The 23743-nt window shown below is 45.3% G+C and overlaps 1 protein-coding gene across 1 annotated transcript in view; it reads right to left on the bottom strand.

Moving 5' to 3' along the window:
* Positions 1 to 9851: 9851 nt before the first annotated feature.
* The window catches only part of LOC145346394 (protein THEMIS3-like), a 62383-nt gene continuing 48491 nt past the window's right edge, over positions 9852 to 23743 (bottom strand). The window contains exons 4-5 of the mRNA XM_080193551.1: positions 21375 to 22471; positions 9852 to 9929 (exon numbers count right to left, since the gene is read on the bottom strand). Of these exons, the coding sequence (XP_080049677.1) occupies positions 9852 to 9929; positions 21375 to 22471 (1175 nt within the window). The remainder of the gene's footprint in view (positions 9930 to 21374; positions 22472 to 23743) is intronic.

The following is a 23743-nucleotide window of genomic DNA, read 5'->3' as shown; positions in this document are numbered from 1 at the left end:
AATTTTATTCATTAGTGTCGCAAGTCAGCTTACATTAACACTGCAATGAAGTTACTGTGAAAATCCCCTAGCCGCCATACTCCGGTGCCTGTTTGGGTACACTGAGGGAGAATTTAGCATGGCCAATGAACTAACCAGCACGTCTTTCAGAGCTGATTAAGCACATTGGCCATGCTAAATACTCCCTTGGTGTATCCAATAAGGCGCTGAAGTGTGGCAACTCGGGGATTTTCACAGTAAGTTCATTATAGTGTTAATCATAGAATCCCTACAGTGCAGAAGAAGGCAATTTAGCCACTGAGTCTGCACCGACCACAATCTCACCCATGCTCTATCCCCATAACTCCACTTACTTACCCTGCTAGCCGCACCACCCCCGCCCCCCACCAACACTAAGGGGCAATTTATCATGGCCAATCAACCTAACCTGCACATTTTTGAACTATGGGAGAAAACCAGAGCACCTGGAGAGAAACCACACAGACACAGGGAGAATGTGCAAACTCAACGCAGACAGTCACCCAAGACTGGAATTGAACCCGAGTCTCTGGCACTATGAAGCAGCAGTGCTAACCGCTGTGTTACCAGGCCACCCCATAGTAACAATGTAAGCCTACTTGTGACACTGATAAATAAGCTTTAACTGTGGGAGAAAGCAGAGTACCTGGAGGAAACCCATGCAGACACGGAGAGAACATGCAGACTCCACACGGACAGCAAACCAAGCCAGGAATTGAACCCAGGTCCCTGGCACTGTGAAGCAGCAGTGCTAATCACTGTGCCATTAAGATTAAGAGGTAGGTATTAAATGGTGGCCCAGGTAGCAACTGCCTTCCTTGAGAGGAAGCATGCAGTGTCCATGGGCACCATTAAGGCCTTCCATGTGCATTGGGTGTGTATTATTAACCCTTTTAATCGCCTTTTGATCTGATGTTTTAAGTTTAATTCCTTCTTTGTCTTTGTTTCCTTTAAGGGGCTGCCCTTCTTGCGTTGGCCCTTAGTTTCTTTAATTTAGTTGTTTGCAGAGAGGATATTCCAGAACCTAGGGCCTAGACAAACTGATGCCAATGGTGGAACAATTTAATACCAAGTGTAGATATACCAATTGGGAGCAGGAATGGGCCATTCAGCCTTTCAAACCTAGAAGATCATGGCTTATCTGATTGTGGCCTCAATTCTACATTTCTCTCTACCTGCAATATTTTTTGACTCCTTTGTCAGTGAAGAACCTATCTAACTTAACGTTGATGCCAGCATTGGACTGGGGTAAACACGGTAAGAAGACTCACAACACCAGGTTAAAGTCCAGCTGGTTTATTTGGTAGCACGGGCTTACGGAGCGCTGATTCACCTGATATGGGGCAGTGCTCCCAAAGCTTGTGCTACCAAATAAACCTGTTGGACTTTAACCGTATACCCCAAAATGTTAAACATAACACCATTTCTTGTCACAACAGCAAAGATGAAAATATATCCAATATTTAGGATTGGATAAGTTAATATGACATTCATATGGGCACCACTACATATAGGGCCTTATTTTTCCATTTTGATGTCAAGTGCTGGGTGGACTTGAAACTAGGAGTGTTTCAGATGCGAATTTTAGACCCATTCTCTGGCGCCCCCATACACACTCTGACTGAAAAAATATCAGTGAGTCTGAAGCGTGCTGCAGAAGCTTACGGGTGGAGCTTAACACACCCAAAACCCTACAGCTCCGATCGGCACCTCCAACTGCGCCTGTACAGAAAAAAAATGATAGAATGCTCCTCCCCTGCCACCTCCCTCCCTGGGCTGAATAATGCCTCCCCCTGGCCCCTACAGACATTGCCCTATCCCCACAACATTACTGACTCCCTTATCTCCCCCTCTCGCCAACCAGACTGATCGAGACTTCCCCCCTTCCCCATCCCCCCCCACTGATCTTGGGCAGAGTGGCAGCAGACCCCTCCCTCCCCCCTCACTGATCATAGGCAGAGAGCCACTGGGCCCACCTATCCCCATCTACCCATGATCTCAAGCAGAGAGCCGTCGGATGCCTGGCTCCTACCTCCTCACTAGCTGGAGTGCCCGAGTTAGACTTTTGTACAGTGTGTCTGTTTTGCGTTGAATCTAGATGGGTGAACACAGTGGTAAAGGGGGAAGTGCAGCCCATTTAGTTGATTTAAATGCATGGTCCCGATCACAGCCATTTTCAGGCCTTAGTAAGAGGGAACTGGTGCAGAGACGGGCGCAGATCGCACTACTCACCTCATGCCTGACTTTACCAACTTTTTGTGCCCGAAAACGAGTGCAATGCAATGATGAGATTGGGCCCCTCGAGTAATAAAGGTTTGCAGCATGGAAACAGGCCCTTCAGCTCAACTTGTCTGTGCCGCCCTTCTATCTTTACTACTAAGCTAGTCCAAATTGCCTGCATTTGGCCCATATCCCTCTATACCCAGCTTACCCATATAACTGTCCAAATGCTTTATAAAAGACAAAATTGTACCCATCTCTACTACAACCTCTGGCAGTTTGTTCCAGGAACGCACGACTCCCTGTGTAAAAAAAAAACTCTCTGGACTCTTTGTATCTCTCCCCTCTCACCTTAAACCTATGCCCTCTAGTTTTAGACTCCCCTGCCTTTGGGAAAAGATGTTGACTATCTAGCTGGTCTGTGCCTCTCATTATTTGACAGACCTCTATAAGATCACCCCTCAGCCTCCTACACTCCATAGAGAAAAGTCCCAGTCTATCCAACCTCTCCTTATAACTCAAACTATCAAGTCCCAGTAGCATCCTAGTGAATCTTTTTTGCAGTCTTTCTAGTTTAATAACATCCTTTCTATAAACCTTAGGAACATAATTTTAATTTTTGTAAGACAATAAAAAACTCATAAATATATGAAGCAAAATTCAAAACCAACAGCAGAGAATATTTAAATACCATTAATTTAAGAGTGTGAATATTTCAGATATTTGTTCATTCAAGGAGTTTGTTGTCTTGGGCTAAAGCAGATTGCTTCCACCCTGGGGCTGGTATTTAACTGCCTCATTTGGGCGAGGTTAGTAGAATGGAAATCTCTGTTGGCCTGGGGTGGGATTTTACAGTCTTACCCAAGTGAGGTCGTAAAATCCCGCCCTTGGTGTTGCGTTTGAGATGGAGGTGAGATCCCAGCCATACATTCATCATCAAAGGCGTCCACTTCCACCTAGATAACATTGCTTGCTTTTGAGACTCTCATTTTTGCAGTTTTTAACTTTCATATTTGCATTTTCCGCCCTACATAAGCTTTATTTTATTCAGAACTCTGCTGCCTATATCTTAACTGGCACACCTCTCGTCTCTTTACTTATTGACTTAAAGGGGCTCCAAGAATAGTAACACTTCAATTTTAAAGTTCATATACTTAGTTTTAAGTTAAGTTTAAATTTGTTTATTAGTGTCACAAGTAGGTTTACATAAACACTGCAATGAAGTTACAGTGAAAATCCCCTAGTTGCCACATTCTGGCGCCTCTTCGGGTACACTGAGGGAGAATTTAGCATGTCCAATGCACCTAAACAGCATATCTTTTGGACTGTGGGAGGAAACCGGAGCACTCGGAGGAAACCCATGCTGACACGGGGAGAACGTGCAGACTCCGCACAGACAGTGACCCAAGCTGGGAATCGAACCTGGTGCTGTGAGGCAGCTGTGCTGACCACTGTGCCATGAGGATTTAATGCATCAAATCCATTAAAAGTAACTTGCTGCTATGTGTTATTAGCAACGTTGACCTGCCTCCATCCCACAGCCAGGAGAATTTGATGCTTCTATCCTGGGTCCCTGGTGCTGTGAGGTAGCAGTGCTCATCACTGGGCCACCCATGGCCTTTCCCAATCTGTTGTCTTTACAATCATTTATTTCATTCCTTCATTACTTTTTAGCTTTCCCAGTCCACTGGATTTCTGCTTTCAATTATATTTCTGTAAGCTTTTTTTAAGCTTGACACTGCCCCTTGCTTCACTTGCCAAAAATATAATGATTTAGGCATAGAGATCAAGAGTAATAAAAGGCAATAAAAGGCTGGGTGGGAACGTAAGCTACGAGGAGAGCACAAAGCAGTTGAAATTATACAGGGATTTGGTGAGGTCACAGCCCGAGTGTTGTGTCAGTTTTGGTCTCCTTTTCTGAGGAAGGATGTTCTTGCTCTCGAAGGAATGTAGTGAAGGTTTACCAGGCTGATTCCAGGGATGGTGGGACTGATGTTCGAGGAGAGACTGACTAGCTTTGGATTGTTTTTGCCGGAGTTCAGAAGAATGAGGGGGGATCTCATAGAGAAAACTCTGACAGCATTAGACAGGGTAGATGCAGCGAGGACATTCCTGATGATGGGGGAGTCCAAAACTAGGGGTCACAGCCTGAGGATTCAGGGTAAACCATTTAGGACGGAAGTGAGGAGACATTTCTTCATCCAAAGGGTGGTGAGCCTGTGGAATTCATCAACACAGGAAGTAGTTGATGCAAAAACATTGAATTTATTCAAGAGGTGGTTGGATATAGCACTTGGGGTGAATGAGATCAAAGATTATGGGGAGAAAGCAGGAGTAGGCTATTGAGTTGGATGATCAGCCATAATTGTAATGAATTACGGAGCAGGCTCAGAGGGCCAAATGGCCTCGTCCTGCTCCTATCTCCTAAAAAAAAGAAATGAGATACAGGTAGGTGAAATGAATGTGTAACAATGTGACGAGTAACAAGCTCATTTACCTTGGTAGGAAGAATAGAAAAACAAGATGTCTTAATGGAAGTATGATGTCATGAGAGTTTGGGCAACATTATTGCCGGGGATACCGAGACATAACATAGACACCCAGAACTCCAAGTCCAACTAATAAACAATTCATTAATTAACCATATGAAGACACATAGCCAAGTTCATAGTTGTGAAAACAAAAACAGTCCGAGTTAGTGAGGTGAGCCTCATCCAGTCCTTCGTCAAATTCCAAATCAGGTTTATATCCACAAAGCATATGGTGAATTTGCACACAGCAGGTGACCCACAAAGGTCAGTGACCCACACCAGTCAGTGACCCGCACAGGAGGTAACCCACACCAGTCAGTGACCCACACAGCGGGTAACCCACACCAGTCAATGACCCACACAGGAGGTAACCCACACCAGTCAGTGACCCACACAGCGGGTAACCCACACCAGTCAATGACCCACACAGGAGGTAACCCACACCAGTCAGTGACCCACACAGGAGGTAACCCACACCAGTCAATGACCCACACAGGAGGTAACCCACACCAGTCAGTGATCCACACAGGAGGTAACCCACACCAGTCAGTGATCCACACAGGAGGTAACCCACACCAGTCAGTGATCCACACAGGAGGTAACCCACACCAGTCAGTGACCCACACAGGAGGTAACCCACACCAGTCAGTGACCCACACAGGAGGTAACCCACACCAGTCAGTGACCCACACAGGAGGTAACCCACACCAGTCAGTGACTCACACAGGAGGTGACCCACACCAGTCAGTGACCCACACAGGAGGTAACCCACACCAGTCAGTGACCCACACAGGAGGTAACCCACACCAGTCAGTGACCCACACAGGAGGTGACCCACACCAGTCAGTGACCCACACAGGAGGTAACCCACACCAGTCAGTGACCCACACAGGAGGTGACCCACACCAGTCAGTGACCCACACAGGAGGTAACCCACACCAGTCAGTGACCCACACCAGTCAGTGACCCATACAGGAGGTAACCCACACCAGTCAGTGACCCATACAGGAGGTAACCCACACCAGTCAGTGACCCACACAGGAGGTGACCCACACCAGTCAGCGACCCACACAGGAGGTGACCCACACCAGTCAGTGACACATACAGGAGGTAACCCACACCAGTCAGTGACCCACACAGGAGGTAACCTACACCAGTCAATGACCCACACAGGAGGTGACCCACACCAGTCAATGACCTACACAGGAGGTGACCCACACAGCAGGTGACCCACACAGGCTGGTGGCCACATCACATTTGAGTCTATTCATACAAAAAAAGCAGCAAGTTAAGTTGGAGTATAGCAGGCAATTAGAAGGTCAACAGCAAGTTAGCCTCTATTGCAAAGGAACATAAAAATGAGGAATTCTTGATACAATAGACCACATCTGGGCCAGGACTTTGCAGTTCTATTGAGGATTAACCCAAATAACGCGTGGTGAGCTCTCAAATCTTTCAAATTTTTAATTACTTGTGCACAAGTGAGAAAACAACACAGCGCAAAGCATTGCAGGCTGTTCTGCTGATTCATACAGAAAATGCAACAGTTATAGTACACCGTATCTTGCTTTTTGGATTTTTATTATTGAAAAGGGTCTTATTTTCATCTTGTGGCCAAGGCTGGAAGCAGTGTTTACGGAACGAACACACGGTTTAGATTTAGTTGCTTATCCCGAGTATGTAAACGCTGCGGCCTTATTGAAGGCCTTGTTTGGATAGTAATCATTTTTTCATTACTTAGCAGAGTTGTTTGTCATAACTTAATTCCACAGTTCCTCCCATCTGACAGGACATTATGGCCTTTTTGAAGTAAAAGGCAAATTATCTGGTCCAATGCAACAGCGAGGGAGTGGAAGGCCATGAAGGAGCTGTAAAATCCTGCCCCGGGTGTACTGTGCACACTTTTGGTCTTCATATTGAACAGAACATATAGTTCTGGTGTTGGGACATCCTGGAAGAGATTTTGAGTTTTTTCTTAGCAAAGTAAACTTTGTTTACATACTCAGCTACGTGCAGGACTCCAAAACACGACAGGACAGAGTTACTGCTTCTCTCTCAGATTCTCCCCACTTCCTTCTGCGTGAAATCACTACTACACCTCAGACACATGCTCATTAGCTATTGTTACAGCAGTGTTAGAGTTAACTCTGCGTTCTGCAATAATGCTTAATGAACTTGGATCCAGCTGCACAAAAGCACCTACCACAGGCAGTGTTAAAACACCATCAGGGTTAAATGATGTCGCAAGAGAGCTACTGGGGGGCCTGGAGGGGGTGAGGATCTCTCTTGTTGGCAACGGTCGCTGCCTGGCACTCATGTGGTGTGAAAATTACTTGTCGCTTATCAGCCCAAGCTTGGATATCGTCCAGTTCCTTCTGTATTCTGTAGGGGCCATGGACTGCTTAATCTGAGGAATTACCAGTATGGCTGAACATTGTGCAGTCATGAATGTCCTTGTGTTGGAGGGAAGGTCATTGATCAAGCAGCTGAGGGTAATTGTTTTTTATTCATTCGTGGGACTTGGGTGTTGTTGGCTGGTCAGCATTTATTACCCATCCCTAGCTCCCCTTGAATGCAGTGCCTTGCTAGGTCACTACAGAGGGCAGTTGAGAGTCAACCACATTGCTCTGGCTCTGGTATCACATGTAGGCCAGACCAGATAAGGATGGCAGATTTCCTTCCCTAAAGGGCATCAGTGAACCCGGTGGGTTTTTCTGACAATAGACAGTGGTTTCACGATCATCAGTAGATTCTTAATTCCAGGTATTTTTTATTGAATTCAAATTCCATGACCTGCTGTGGCAGGATTTGAACCCGGGACCCCAAAACGTTAGCTGAGCTTCTGGACTAATAGTCTCAGTGACAATACCATTAGGCCAATGCTTCTCCCCTAAAATCCTGCTCTGAGAAACTCATGATGCTGGGAAGATTTCAAAGAGCTCGTGCTGAAAAATTGTCTGTCTGGTCTAAAGGCAGTGAGGTGAATTAACATTAACTTACCGTGACGCACCAACAATCAAACCAATGACACAGGTTCAGAACAACTCCAAACTCTTACTTCCACAAGCTTCCTTTTTCACAATAGTAGAAAGTTATTATTTCTTTTTAAAGATTTGTTATTTGTTTTCCAAGACATGTTTAATCCTCAAGACCAGGATGCTGTCTGGTCTCAAGGGTTTTGGCTATGAGGAGAGGTTGAATAAACTGGGATTGTTTTCAGTCGAAAGATGGAGGCTGAGGGGAGACATGACAGAGGTCTACAAAATTATGAGAGGCATAGACAGGTTGGATAGTCAGAGGCTTTTTCCCAGTGTGGAAGTGTCAATTACCAGGGGATACAGGTCCAAGGTGAGAGGGGAAAAATTTAAGAGAGATGTGCCGGGGAGGTTTTTCATGCAGAGAGTGTATGTGCCTGGAACACACTGCCAGAGGAGATGATGGAAGCAGGCACATTAGCAACATTTAAGAGGCATCCGGATGAATACTGAGAGAATAGAGTAAGGGCAGAATGTTTTTTTAGTTTAGTTAGGGTATCATGATCAGCATGGGCTTGGAGGGTCAAAGGGCCTGTTCCTGTATTGTACGTTCCTTTGTTCTTTGTTATTGATTTGATTTATCATTGTCACATGTATTAGTATACTGTGAAAAGTATTGTTCTTGCGCGCTGTACAGGCAAAGCATACCGTACATAGAGAAGGGAAGGAGAGGGTGCAGAATGTAAGGTTACAGTCGTAGCTAGGGTGTAGGGAAAGATCAACTTAAAGTAGATCCATTCAAAAGTCTGATGGCAGCAGGGAAGAAGCTGTTCTTGAGTTGGTTGATATGTGACCTCAGACTTTTGTATCTTTTTTCCAACAGAAGAAGGTGGCAAAGAGAGTGTCAATGGATGGGAGGCTGGTTTGTGTGATGGACTGGGCTTCGTTCATGACCCTGTGTAGTTTCTTGTTGTCTTGGGTAGAGCAGGAGACATACCAAGCTTTGACAGAACCAGAAAGAATGCTTTCTATGGTGCATCTGTAAAACTTGGCAAGAGTCATAGTGGACATGTTGAATTTCCATAGTCTCCTGAGCAAGTAGAGGCATTGATGGGCTTTCGTAACTATAGTGTCAGCATGGGGAGACCAGGACAGGTTGTTGGTGATCTGGACACCTAAAAACTTGAAGCTCTTGACCCTTTCTACTTTGTCCCCATTGATGTAGGCAGTGACATGTCCTCCACTACGCTTCCTGAAGTCGTTGACTGGCATTTTGTTGACATTGAGGGAGAGATTATTGTCATCGCACCAGTTCACCGGATTCTCTATCTCATTCCTGTACTCTGTCTCATCATTTGAGATCCGACCGACTACGGTGATGTCATCAGCAAACTTGAAAATCGAGTTGGAGGGGAATTTGGCCATATTAGGAGTACAGTAGGGGGCTGAGGGACAGCTTTGTGGGACACCGGTGTTGAGGATGATTGTGGAGGAGGTGTTGTTGCCTATCCTCACTGATTGCGGGCTGCGAGTTAGGAAGTTCAGAATCCAGTCACAGAGGGAGGAGCCCAGCCCCAGGCCACGGAGTTTGGAGGTGGGTTTTGTAGGAATAATAGGCTGAGCTGTAGTTAATAGGTAGGAGTCTGACATCGGTGTCCTTATTACCCAGGGGTTCCAGGGTTGAATGTGGGGCCAGGGAGATCGCATCTGCTGAGGAACCTATTGCAGTGGTAGGTGAACTGTAATGGATCCAGCCAGTCTGGGAGGCTGGAATTGACTAATATTTCGAAGCACTTTATAATGATGGATATCAGAGCCATAGGATGATAGTCATTAAGGCATGCTGCCTGATTTTTCTTTGGTGCCAGGATGATGGTCATCTTCTTGAAGCAGATAGGAATGTCAGATTTGTGTAAAGAGAGGATAAAGTGTCTACAAATACCCCTGCCAGCTGATCCACGCAGAACCTTGTCATGTTGATGATGGAACAAAGGAGCTCCACTGTGTTTAAATTTAATGTTATCAAGAGCATCTGACACAACGACCAAGCATTGGACTGAATTATTGATGTATGTAAACCAAGCATGCAATATGAAATAAATGTCATTTAGTTATACAATTCTATTGCGCTCCAAAATGTACACATTCCAATTCTGCTCCTGAGCAGGTCTGCTGAGCTCTCAACCTGCAAAAGAAAAATCAATCATCTGAATCTTTAACACTCAGAGGAACAACACAACGTTTAATACTTGTTCTGAACATTGGAGGAAATTGAAAGCTGATTGTACGTTTGATCTTGATGAGACACCATCGCTCTCACATGGGCGGTTCGAAATAAATGTTCTGCAATTTTCCGCAGTCGTGTAAGTGTGTTTTTGATAGCTGTTCGGCAGCCTAAAAGATAAATGTGCTTGTTAGCAAGGATAAGGATTGGGTCAGAGCACTCACCTACTCATTGACTTATTTCAGTTCATTTAAGCAATGCTTAAATACTAAAGTGTTTATGTGCAATGTTTAATTATTCCCTGCGGACCTGCAAATGTTCCAGTATCTCTTCTGTTTATAAAAGCAAATCACTGCGGATGCTGGAATCTGAAACCAAAAGAGAAAAGGCTGGGAAATCTCAGCAGGTCTGGCAGCAAGGAGAGATGACCCTTTGTCAAAGCTTTGACAAAGACCTGCTGAGATTTACCAGTGTTTTCTCTTCTGGTTTCTCTTCTGTTTATGTACAGAATTAGCATTCCAATTACACCCAGAGAAATGAAGAATCTTGCTTGAGAAATTGCAAAGGACGCTATGTGGAGTTTGCACGTTCTGCCCACATCTGCGTGGGTTTCCTCTGGGTGTTCCAGTTTCCTCCCAAAGACCGAAAGATGTGCGGGTTAGATTATTGGCTATTCTAGATTGCCCCTTAGTGTCCCAAGATATATAGGTTAGGGGAATTAATGGGGTAAGTACATGGGGTTAAGCCAAAGGTGTAATGGTTAGGTTGATTGGCCGTGCTAAAATGCTTTGGAGTCAAGGGATTAGAAGGGTTGATACTTGCGTTTATGGGAATAGGTTCTGGGTGGGATTGTTGTCGGTGCAGGCTCGATTGTCCAAATAGCCTCCTTCCATCCTCCGTATGTATTCTATGATTCTATGACACATTCACTGCGCATGCAGTTGCAGTGCCTGTGATATCACTCTGAGTGACACCACAGGTAGCTGCATGGCCCAAATTGTCCAAGGAGTGGTAATCACCCTCACGTTGCCACTCCCCACCTAGTTTTCTCCACCGTGCCAGAGCTCCACGTTTCTGGCTGGGACTTCTGATCCAGTGAAGCTTGCGCACGCCAGTGGAAGAGGGACTGCAGCCGGAGTGAGATTCAGCCAGAGTGAGGGTATCAGAAATTTGAAGCTGAGTTGGAACTCGGTGCTGAGGGGAAAGAGGCGCTCACCTTTGGGAGGATTAGAGAGGTAGACCTGCGAGGCAGACTCAAGGTAGAAAGAAATCAAACCGTCATGTCACAGCAGTGATTGGCTGTGACCGGTAAGCAGTTTTTCTTTTTGTTGTTGTTAAATTAACTGTAAAGTTAAATCATGGCAGGAGATCCCAGACTTGCGTCAAGCTCCTCTTGTGCTACGTGGGAAATCAGGGACCCTTCTGGTGTCCCTGGCTCCTTCACGTGTAAGGAGTGTGTCCTACTGCAGCTCCTGTTAGACAACTTGACAGTACTGGAGCTGCAGGTGGATTCACTTAGGAGCATCCATGATGCTAAGGAAGTCATGAATAGTACATTCAATGAGTTGATTACACCACAGATAAAAACTACTGAGGAGGTAGGGAATGGGTGACCACCAGACAGAAGAAGAGAAGGAAGGCAGTGCAGGAGTTCCCTGCAGTCACCTCCCTCCAATGCAGATGTACCGTATTGGATACTATTGGGGGAGATTGCTCACTGGGGGAAGGTGGTAGCTCCCAGGTTCATGGCACCGTGGCTGGCTCTGATAAACAGGACGGCAGGAAAGAGTGGCAGAGCTACAGTGATAGGGGATTCATTTGTAAGGAGAATAGACAGATGTTTTTGCGGACTCAAACTAGACTCCAGGATGGTATGTTGCCTCCCTGGTGCAAGGACCAAGGGTGTCTCGGAGTGGTTACAGGTCTTTCTGGAGGGGGAGGGTGAACAGGGGTAGGGAGGCATATAGGCAACAATGATATAGGTAAAAAGTGGGATGAGGTCCCACAAGCTGAATTTAGGTAGTTAGGAGTTAAACTAAAAAGTAGGACCTCAGATGTAGTAATCTCAGGATGGCTACCAGTGCCACATGCTGGTCAGAGTAGGAATGTCAGAACAGCTAAGATGAATACGTGGCTTGAGAGATGGTGCAAGAGAGAGGAATTCATAAGACCATAAGACTATAAGATGTGGGAGCAGAATTAGGCCACTCAGTCCATCGGGTCTGCTCGCCATTCTATCATGGCTGATATTTTTCTCATCCCTATTCTCCTACCTTTTCCCATAACCCCTGACCCCCTTATTAATCAAGAATCTATCTATCTCTGTCTTAAAGACACTCAATGGCCTGGCCTCCACACCCTTCTGCGGCAAGGAGTTCCACAGTTCCACCACTCTCTGGCTGAAGAAATTTCTTCTCATCTCTGTTTTAAAGGATCGTTCCTTTAGCCTGAGGTTGTTCTAGTTTTTCCTACGAGTGGACACATCCTCTCCACATCCGGTCTATTCAGTTTTCATAGTATCATGTAAGTTTCAATAAGATCCCCTTCATCCTTTTAAACTCCAACGAGTACAGACCCAGAGTCTTCAACCATTCCTAATACAACCAGCTCTTCATTCCAGGGATCATTCTTGTGAATCTTCTCTGGACCCTTTCCAAGGCCAGCACACCCTTCCTTAGATAGGGGGCCTATAACTGCTCACAATAATCGAAATGGGGTCTGACCAGAGCCTTATACAGCCTCAGAAGGACATCCCTGCTCTTGTAATCTAGCCCTCTCGACATGAATGCTAACATTGCTTTTGCCTTCCTAACCTGCACGTTAACCTTAAGAGAATCTTGAACAAGAACTCCCAAGTCCCTTTGTGTTTCTGATTTCCTAAGCATTTTCCCATTTAGAAAATAGTCCATGCCTCTATTCCTCCTTCCAAAGTGCATAACCTCACACTTTTCCACATTGTATTCCATCTGCCATTTCTTTGCCCACTCTCCTAACCTGTCCAAGTCCCTCTATAGCCCTCCTGCTTCCTCAATACTACCTGTTCCTCTATACATTTTTGTATCATCAGCAAACTTAGCGAGAGTGCCTTCAGTTCCTTCCTCCAAATCATTAATGTATGTTATGAAAAGTTGTGTTCCCAGTACTGATCCCTGAGGCACACCACTGTTCATAGGCTGCCATCCTGAAAAAGACCCTTTATCCTCACTCTCTGCCTTCTGCCAGTCAGCTAATCCTCTAGCCATGCCAAGATCTTACCCTTAACACCATGGGCGCTTAACTTATTTAACAGTCTCCTATGCGGCACCTTGTCAAAGGCCTTCTGGAAATCTAAATATATCACGTTCACTGGTTCTCCTTTATCTAACTTCCTTGTCATCCCCTCAAAGAACTCTAACAGAATTGTCAGACATGACTTCCCCTTGACAAAGCCATGCTGACACAGTCCTATTTTATCACGCACTTTCAAGTACTCTGTGATCTCATTTTTAATAATGGACTCTAAAATCTTGCCAATGACCGAAGTCAGGCTAATTGGCCTATAATTTCCTTTCTGCTGCCTCCCTCAATTCAAATTCCTGAGACATTGAAATCGGTTCTGGGGGAGATGGGACCTGTACAAATTGGATGGTCTGCACTGGGCAGGACTGAGACCAATGTCCTAGGGGGAATGTCTGCTAGTACTGTTGGGGAGGTTTAAACTAATGTGGCAGGGGGATGGGAACCGATGCAGGATGTCAGAGGGAAGTAAAGTGGGGACAGAAACAAAAGGCAGTAAGTGGAAAAGTGGAAGACAGAGAAATCAAGGACAGAAATCAAAAAGGGTCACAGTACAGAGTACAGAGATTGTGGAGAACTCAGTGAATGGGTCCAGTAGACTAAGAGAAATAAAACACAGGGAGAGTGTACAAAACATGACAGGACAGCTGGTCTGTGCTTGCTTTAACGCAAGGAGTATGACAGGTAAGGCAGATGAACTTCAAGCTTGAATTACTACAAAGAACTATGATATTGCGGCAATTATGAGACCTGGATGAAAGAAGTGCAGGTCTGGCAGTTTAGCATTCCAAGGTTTAGATGCTTCAAGCGAGATAGAAAGGACGCTTTAGTGGTATCATGCAGTGGGGCCATATTGGTAGAACTCAGGAACAGGAGCAGTGCAATCACACTGTTGGGGTTATATAAGAGACCTCCCAATAGCCAGTGTGAAGTAGAGGAACTGATATAGCAACAGATTATGGGAAGATGTAAAAACAGCAGGTTGTTGCGATGGGCAATTTTAACTTCCCCTAGTCTGGGATTCCTTTATTGCCAGGGGCTTGGAGAGGGGCAGAGTTTGTTCACTGTATCCAGAATTGCTTCTTGAGGTGATGTGAAGACAGTCCAACTCAGAAAGGGGCTACCTGGTTCTGGGAAATGAGCCTGGACAGGTGATTGATGTCTCAGTGGGAGACCATTTTGGGAATAGTGATCACAATTCTATAAGTTTCAAGGTACTTGTAGAAAGTATCTACAAGTATAGTCCCAGAATGAAAGTACTAAACTGGGGGGATGGCTGTTTGAGGGTAAATACACATCCGATATATGGGAGTCTTTTCAAAGTCAGTTGTTAACGATTCAGGACACGTATGTCCCTGTGAAAATGAAGGATAAAGATGGCAAGATTTGGGAACCCTGGATGACAAGAGAGATTGTGAGTTTAGTGAAAAGGAAGAAGGAGGCATAAATAAATTTCAGGGAATTGAAAATGGATAACGGTCTTGAGGAATACAAAGATAGCTACTTTCTCAGAAGACTAAGGAAATTTGGCATCTCAACTATGACTCTCACCAACTTTCACAGATACACCACAGAAAACTTTCTTTCTGTTGTATTGCAGCTTTGTATGGCTCCTGTTTTTCCCAGGCCGCAAGAAACTACAGAAGGTCATGAATGTATCCCAATCCATCACGCAAACCAGCCTCCCATCCATTGTGCCTGTCTGTACTTTCCGCTGCCTCGGCAAAGCAGCCAGCATAATTAAGGACATTCTCTCTTCCACCTTCTTCCGTCGGGAAAAAGACGCAGAAGTCTGAGGTCACATAGCAACCGACTCAAGTACAGCATCTTCCATGCTGCCATCAGATTTTTGAATGGACCTACCATATACTAAGTTGATCTTTCTCTACACTCTAGCTATGACTGTATAAATATCTCCCACTTTCTGTGCACTTTAGCTTTGACAAAGGGTGATCTGGACTCGCGACATCAGCTCTTTTGTCTCCTCACAGATGCTGCCAGACCTGCTGAGATTTTCCAGCAGTTTCTCTTCTGGTTATTGAATTTGATGATCAGCCATGATCATAATGAATGATGGAGCAGGCTTGAAGGACCGAATGGCCTACCCCTGCTTTTGGTTTCTATGTTTCTATGACCTCAACAATGTGAAATCCATCCAATTTTTAATTGGAGTCACCTCATTTCAACCGTTTCCCGTGTAACAGGCAGAAAGTGACAGATCAGTGGGTCCCTTGGGTTAGAAAGTCTTATCAGGCACTGGGCGAGTGCAAGCTGCCAATTCGAAGGCAGGGCACAGACTTCCTTGCAATAAAATAAAACAAACTTTAAAAATTGCTAAAAAGAAACAGGTGGAGTTTTGTTTCCGCTGGTGACTTCAGTTAGTTTGGCGAGATCATTCAATGGGTCACCAAGTTTGGAATTGGTTCTTTGGGCTGCGTTGTTGCAAATTTCTGCTGCTTACCACAGCGCCTGTGAGAGGCTGGAGAAGGGAAAGAGTTGATCATAAGTTTAGATAAATTATGAAGCAAATTCTTGGCACGGATTTCCAACAGCAGTCTAAAGGGACCAAGGTGAAGTTTAAAGTTTATTTATTATTAGTGTCACAAGTAGGCTTACATTAACACCGCAATGAAGTTACTGGGAAAATCTCTTAAGTCGCCACACTCCGGCACCTGTTCGGGTACACTGAGGGAGAATATAGCATGGCCAATGCGCCTAACCAGCACGTCTTTCTGACTGTGGGAGGAAACTGGAGAACCCGGAGGAAACCCACATAGACATGGGGAGAATGTGCAGACTCCACATAGACAGTGACCCAAGGTCAGGAATCGAACCTGGGACCCTGGCACTGTGAGGCAGCAGTGCTAACCATTGTACCACCATGCCACCCCTAAAAGTGAGATGTGTAGGTGCTTATAAATGAGAGACTAATTCTTTACATTTAATCCTTTTGTGTTACAGCGTGTGGAGAGAAAGGCCAGAATAAGAAGTGACTATTGTGCGTTGCTGAAAGTGGGAGTTTATCAGCTTTGAATGATATTTTGCAGATCCACTACCTGGCTAGGTTGAGACTGTAAGAGAAAATGTCTACATCTATAACTTGGCATGTCCTACAGCACAGGCAAAATGTCCAGCCGGCCGTGGGCTCAAATCCCATTGTGGCCGGCTCCAGTTTCCTTCCATAGTCCAGAGCTGTACAGGTTAGGGATTGGCCATTAGTGTCCCAGAATGTTTCCGTTAGGTGGATTAGCCATGGTAAACTGGAGTTGTGGGGATAGGGTTGGGTGATGGGCCTGGGTAAGATGCTTTTTTAGTGAGTTAGTGCAGACTTGATGGGTTGAATGGCCTCTTTCTGTACTGTAAGGATTCTGTGAATCTATGACTGCCCTTTATTTTGGAACATTCAACCCTCTGAAATGATAATGGCCACAGCTTCACACCTGTGCCAGTGAATCTGTCAATTTTTTGTTCCATTTCAGGTGCCCTTCGCCTCTCTCACTCATAACCAAAAACAACCAGTGAGTGTGAATCCTGTACTCAGTCTCCTTGTTCCCAGAGCAAATTTTTTTCCTGGAAGAGGTTACCAGTGGCTTATTACTTGAGCATCACCACTCTGCATCAACTATGGCTAAAGAAGTCATTTCTGCTCTAACCACCTGCCATTAGCATGCAGGAAGGATTTTGTAGGTTGTCAGTCAACCTATTTGACTGAATCATAGAATCCTTCTACAGTGCAGAAGGCCATTCGTCCCATTGAGTCTGCACTGACCACAACCCCACCAAGGCTCTATTCCCGTAACCTCACATATTAACTTTGCTAATCCCCTGACACGAGGGTCAAATTAACACGGCCAATCAACCTAACCCATACATCTTTGGACTGTGGGGAGGAAACCAGAGCACCCGGAGGAAACCTGCACAGACACAGGGAGAACGTGCAAACTCCACACTGGCAGTCAACCAAGGCCAGAACTGAACCTGGGTCCCTGGTGCTGCGCTGTCAACCACTGTGCCACTAGTTTTTTGAATGTTCCTTCCTTGGCCATCAGTTCTTGAGGTGGGACATGAACCGAGAGTTTCTAACTCAGCGGTAAGTACTTTACCCAATGTGCCGCTGGACCTCCATCTTATACCCAGTACTTATCCCGTGGATGCTGGAGATCTGGAAATCTGACAGCATACGTGGAGAGAGAGAAAGAGAGAAAGAATTCATATTTTGAGTTCACTATGACTCTTTGGAACGAGAAAGAAATAGAAATGTGATGGGTTTTATGCTGTTGAATAAAGGGGGTCAGGTCAGAGGTTGGTAGGGCCAAAGAGGTTAAATGGCAACAATGTCATGGAATAAAAGACATAGGGAGTGGTAATGATAGGGTTAAACACTAAAACTTTGACCCAATGTTAGTGTTAATAGCAACTAATAGCTTAACCTAAAATTTGCTGTTCTATTTATTCTGCAAGTTTTTGTATGAGAAAAACACAAACCTTTTAGTCCACTTTTTCTACGTTTCCAGAAATTTCGATGCGTATGAATTATCCAGATACAGATAATTTTCTGCTATCTGCTTTCCTCACTTCCAAATTTACCTTCACATTTGGAGCGGAATTTTCATGCAAAGGTTCATTGACCTCGGGCGGGATTTTCTGGCTTTGGGGTGAGTGTGGCTGGAAAATCCTGCCCTTTGCCTCATGAATGACTCAAAAATAAACTAAATGCTAACCATCATCAATTTCAGGATAACTCTTGTTACTTTCTTTGAAAAGCTACAGAGAGAAGGTAAGAGCGTAAGGGTGTAGGATGGGTAAGATAAGTTAGTAAGGGGTTAGGTGGCAGGTGAGTAAGGTGGCAGCTGGGTGAGGCTAGAGGGTGGCAGGTCAACAGTGTGACAGTGGGTGAGCTGGTAGGATGGCAGGTGTGTGAGTGGGCAGGTGGGTCGGGGGGTTAGTTGGGAGTGGTTGGCAGATTGGGTCAGCTGAGGGGAGTGTCCTGTGGAGGGGGCTAGTCAGATCAGGTAGAGAGAGAAGGGGTGGGGGGGGGGGGGGTGGTGGTGGCAGGGGATTAGTATGAGTAATTTGGGAGTCAGTTGCATAATTCCCCTAGGTCTTTTTTTCCTTCTTCCTAGGTAGCTAACTAAGTAAGTAAGTCAGAATCGTCCAAAATCTTTAACTCAGAGTTGAAGACTTTGTTGGAGGGTCCCTGGGATTGGGAATTTGCAATCGGAAGTTCTAACATCAGAGGAAATTCCCACAGAATCCTAGCACTGGGGCTTCCAAAGGGTCCCATAGCACATCTTCGTACATCCGGTCTCCGACTTCCTGGATATTGGAAGATTTGGGATACGGCTTTGACTCTCTCCCGATCATTGTCCCATCCCTAACCATTTGCCTCCTCACTAGCTGCCATGCTTGCTGATTCGCTTGCTGCCCCACTATTCCCGACGCCTTCCCCATTCACACTGCGATGAAGTTACTGTGAAAATCCCCGAGTCGCCACACTCCTGTGCCTGCTCGGGTGCACTGAGGGAGAATTTAGCCTGGCCAATGCACCTAACCAGCACGTCCTTCAGACTGTGGGAGGAAACCAGAGCAACCGGAGGAAACCCACATAGACATGGGGAGAATGTGCAAACTCCACACAGAGAGTGACCCAAGCCGGGAATCGAACCCGGCAGAGGTAACAACTGTGCTACCGTGCCACCCTTCATCTCTCCTACCTTAACTTCACTGAGAAGCAATGTGTCAGCTGTCTTCACTTCACCCAGAAGTCTATCACTGAGTCACGTCACCTGCTGCAGGGCAAACCTCAAACTAAATCGTGGATAGCACTGCCTGCGGCTGACAAGATCACGGCACTCCTTAACTTTTATCCTTTTCACTTTGTTGAGTTATTCAGGCTGAGGCCTTTTTTAAATTTAATCATGAGGCATGAGTGTCGCCGGCTGGCCAGCATTTATTGCCCATCCCTAGATGCCCTTATTCAGCTGTGGCCCTGGAGTCACATGTAGGCCAGTCCAGGAAAGGGTGGCAGGTTTCTTTCCCTACAGGACATTAGTGAACCAGATGGGTTTTTCCAACAATTGACAATGGTCCCAACAATTGACAATGGTCATCAATAGATTCTTAATTCCAGATATTTTTTATTGAATTCAAATTCCACCATCTGCCACGTTGGGATTCGAAGCCGGGTCCCCAGAACATTAGCTGAGTGTCTGGATTAATAGTTTATGGATGATACCACTAGGCCATCACCATCCCCAATTGGTATCGGTAACATCTCTGTTTGTTATGCATCACTGCATTGGAGAAGTGACTAAGATTCCCTGTGTCAGAAGGAATACCTCAGTGACTTTTCCATAGGACAGAGTGAAGGAGGGCAACAAAGAGAAGTAAGCTTTGCCTGTACTTCATGCTTCCCTTGGGCCCATGGTGGCACGGACTGCAAAACTGGCCGACATGATCTCCATTAGTGAATAGACTCAATGGAGAGAAATACCCCTTCTTTAATGGGCAGTTTCTTTGAAATCAGGTGTGGAGCATTATGGAGTTCTGTGTCCACATTCACCCTGTGTACTACCTTTATTCCAATCAGGTCACACAGTAGCAAGGCTGACCGCTCCGGTGTGGAAACTATGATTCTTCTTCGTATCCGAGGTACAGATGGAGTGTACACCTCCAGTGAGAGCTATGCTGCCACCAGGAATACCGTAGGCAGCACGCTGGCAGAGTGGTTAGCACTGCTGCTTCACAGTGCCAGGGACTTGGGTTTGATTCCCAGCTTGGGTCACTGTCTGTGTGGAGTTTGCACCTTCTCTCTGTGTCTGTGTGGATTTCATCCGGGTGCTCCGGCTTCCTCTTAAGACTCCCAAACTCTGGAACTTCCTTCCTAAACCTCTGCCTCCATACTTTGCTCTCCCTTAAAACATTCCTTAAAGTCTACCTCTTTAGCCAAGGTTCCCGCCACCTCGGGAAAGCAGCCAGCTTTATAAAGAGCCCCATGCACCCTAGACATTCTCTCTTCCACCATCTTCCGTCAGAACTCAAGGACAGCTTCTTCCCTGCTGCCATCAGAGTTTTGAATTGAACTACTTCGCACTAAGTTGATCTTTCTCTACACCTTAGCTATGACTGTAACACTACATTCTGCACTCTCTTTTTCTTCTTTATGAACAGTATGCTTTGTCTGTATGGCACGCAAGAAACAATACTTTTCACTGTATGCTAATACTTGAGATAATAATAAACCAAAAGATTTTGGTTATCTGTCCTAAAATCCCCCTAAGTTTCTTTGTGTCAAATTGTGTTTTAAAATGTTTCTGTGAAGTGCCTTTGGATGTTCATTATGCTGAAGGCGCTATACCCATATAAGTTATTGTTGTTCTCCATCAGCACTTCAATGGAGCAGAACAAGACATTACCTCATTGCACATCCTGCCAGGAGAAATTGCTTCCTGTTTGAAATAAATCAACCTCGCAGCATTGCGACCATTTCATTTCTCACGCTGATTGTATCAATTTATATCAGGATAACATTTGGGATTTTCAGTTACCCACAGAGCATTATCAAACAATGAAGTCCCCACTGCAGCATAGATAGTGGAGGTCCCACCATATTCCTAAGACTTGGCCTTCACTATCTTTATTCTTTTTTTTAATTCATTCGTGGGACATGGCGTTGCTGGCTGGCCTGCATTTATTGCCCATCCCAAGTTACCCAAGAGCAGTTGAGAGTCAACCATGGCTCTGGAATCACATGTATGCCAGACTGGATAAGGACGGCAGATTTCCTTCCCTGAAGGACATTAGTGAACCAGATGGATCTTTCCGACAATTGTTTTGTGGTCATCAGTAGATTCTTAATTCCAGACATATATTATTGAACTCAAATTCCATCATGTGCCATGGCGGGATTCGAACCTTGGTCCCTAGAACATGAGCTGAGTTTCTGGATTAATAACCTAGCGATGATACCACTAGGCCATCGCCTCCCCCACCACCGCCCCCCGCCCCCCCCCACCACTTCCCCCCCCCCAAAGTATTTTAAATACTTTGATCACAAATTATAAATGAAACGTTCCCAGGTGTAGCATACAACATTTCTAGTGTAACACTCTGGGTCTTTAAAACACATACCTCATCATGAAGAAGTGGAAAAGGATCAGTGTGGGTACTTTGCTCTGTCACTCTGGGTGGAACTGGAGGGATTTTATTTTGTTTACAAGATGAAACAGTACTTCTAGATTTGGGAGGTAATGGTGGAGGTGCAGAATAAGCGTCACAACCTTTGAGCAATGTATAGTCCTCAGCTGATAAATGTTCAATAGTTTTGGACAATGGCAGATTCTGGACTCCCTCGCCAGTGAAAGGTGAATCGTTGCTTGTTATCGTCACCATAACTTTCATAAGATCTACAGGTATTTCAAAGGGTTTGGCTGAAGCATGGGTGCGTTTAGCAACAAGGTATTTCATGTTAACTTCACCATCGACTTTTAGTTCACTTGTGTCAAATAGGAGATCACTCGGAAGGGACTCATCTTTGGCAATCACTTTTGCGTGACACGGAGGGTTGTGCTGGGCAAGGAGTTCCTGGATGGTGAACCTCTTTGTGTCCTCTAAAACTTCCAAAAATTCTCCTATTGCATGCATTGGGAGCAGGACTTTATCACACGTGCAGCACTTCTCACATTCCAGAACAGGTATGTATTGCTGTTGCCTTTCAACAGATGTACAAACGTTTACACGCTTGATTGCACGGAATCCATCGCCTACTCTAAACGAAGATGATCCTTCGATGTCTGCAGCATATCGTTGTGTAGCAATGACTTTGATCACTCCGCTTCTTTCCCTTGCAAGAGCTAAGTCATAAACTGATTGGAACGTTCTAGGAACTCTCTGAAATATACCTCGGTAGCTGCGAGGAACAAGAAAATGTTTCCTGGCAGAGTGCTGGCAAACTTCTGTGACAAGGTACTTTTTGACTTCTGCTCTTTGCAAGATGGTGAGGCACTTTCCAACTTCAAAAGCTGTTGGGTTGCATCCCTGGCTCATGGCGATGAGGCCGCTTTTGTCTTTGACGCCTAGAATCTGAACGGTCAAAGGAAACTTATCATTTGGCATGGCGTAAATGTCTTCCAGACACATCGATGCGACAGAAGGGTTCCCCGTCACCGCATCAGTGATATCAACTACTTGGAAATCCAGTTGAGTTGGGATCATAGTTTCTGCTCCTCCTACAGCCAGGAAACAGAAGCAAATTACAAAAGAAAACCGTTTCAGTTGGCATTATTCACAGCGAGGATGTGGAAGTTGCTCAGAGGGGCTTTAGTGAATAAAAAGCTTGAGGTATGAAGAGCGTCTGAGGACTCTGGGTCTGTACTCGATGGAGTTTGGAAGGATAAGGGGGGATCTCATTGAAAGTTACAGAATACTGAAAGGCCTGGATAGAGTGGACGTGGAGAAGATGTATCTGTTGGCAGGAGAGACTCGGATCGGAGGGCCCAAGCTCAGGGTAAAGGGACAATTCTTCAGCCAGAGGGTGGTGAATCAATGAAATTCGTTGCTACAGAAGGTTGCAGAGGGCAGGTCATTGAGTGTATTTAAAACAGAGATAGAAAGTTCTTGATTGGGGAGGGGTTCAAAGGTTACGGGGAAAAGGTAGGGGGAGAATGGGGTTGAGAAACTTATCAGCCATGATGATGGAGCAGACTCGATGGGCCGAATGGCCTAATTCTGCTTCTATATCGAGTGGTCTTATGGCCTTAGTAGGACTAATGTTAACTAGTTGGCATTTAGGTTACTTCGCAAATTGAGAATGTCTGCCAGAAATGCAAAGTCATCACAAATTTTAATTTCAATTAAACTTAATGGCAGAATTGAAAACAGAAATTGCTGGAGGAACTCAGCAGCTCTGGCAGCATCTGTGGAAAGGGAAAAAGAGTTAATGCTTCAAGTCCAATATGACTCTTCTATGGAAGAATAGTCAAACCACCAACGCCTCTACTTTCTCAGGAGGCTAAGGAAATTTGACATGTCCACCACGATTCTCACCAACTTTCAAAGGTGCACCATAGAAAGCATTCTTTCTGGATGTATCACAGCTTGGAGTGGCTCCTGCTCTGATAAACACCTCAAAAAACTACAAAGGGTTGTGAATGTAGCCCAAAGAGACTCTTCCCGCTCAGAAAGGATAGTAGGACTAGGGGGCACAGCCTCAAGATAAAGGGTTTAGAACGGAGTTGAGGAGGAACTTCTTCACTCAAAGGGTGGTGAATCTCTGGAATTCTCTGCCCGTTGAAGTGGTGGAGGCTACCTCGCTAAATATTTTTAAGATGCGGGTTGATGGGTTTTTGATAAGAGAGGGGATTAAGGGTTATGGGGAGAGGGCGGGAATGTGGAACTGAGCCGCGACAGATCAGCCATGATCTTATTGAATGGCGGGGCAGGCTCGAAGGACTAGATGGCCTACTTCTGCTCCTATTTCTTATGTTCTTATGTTCTTATGT

Source organism: Carcharhinus amblyrhynchos, chromosome 8 (assembly GCF_965287045.1).
Source record: "Carcharhinus amblyrhynchos chromosome 8, sCarAmb.v2.hapA, whole genome shotgun sequence".
In the NCBI taxonomy this organism is placed as follows: domain Eukaryota; kingdom Metazoa; phylum Chordata; class Chondrichthyes; order Carcharhiniformes; family Carcharhinidae; genus Carcharhinus; species Carcharhinus amblyrhynchos.
The sequence above is the reverse complement of the archived record's forward strand: the minus strand, read 5'-3'. Positions and strand labels throughout refer to the sequence as shown.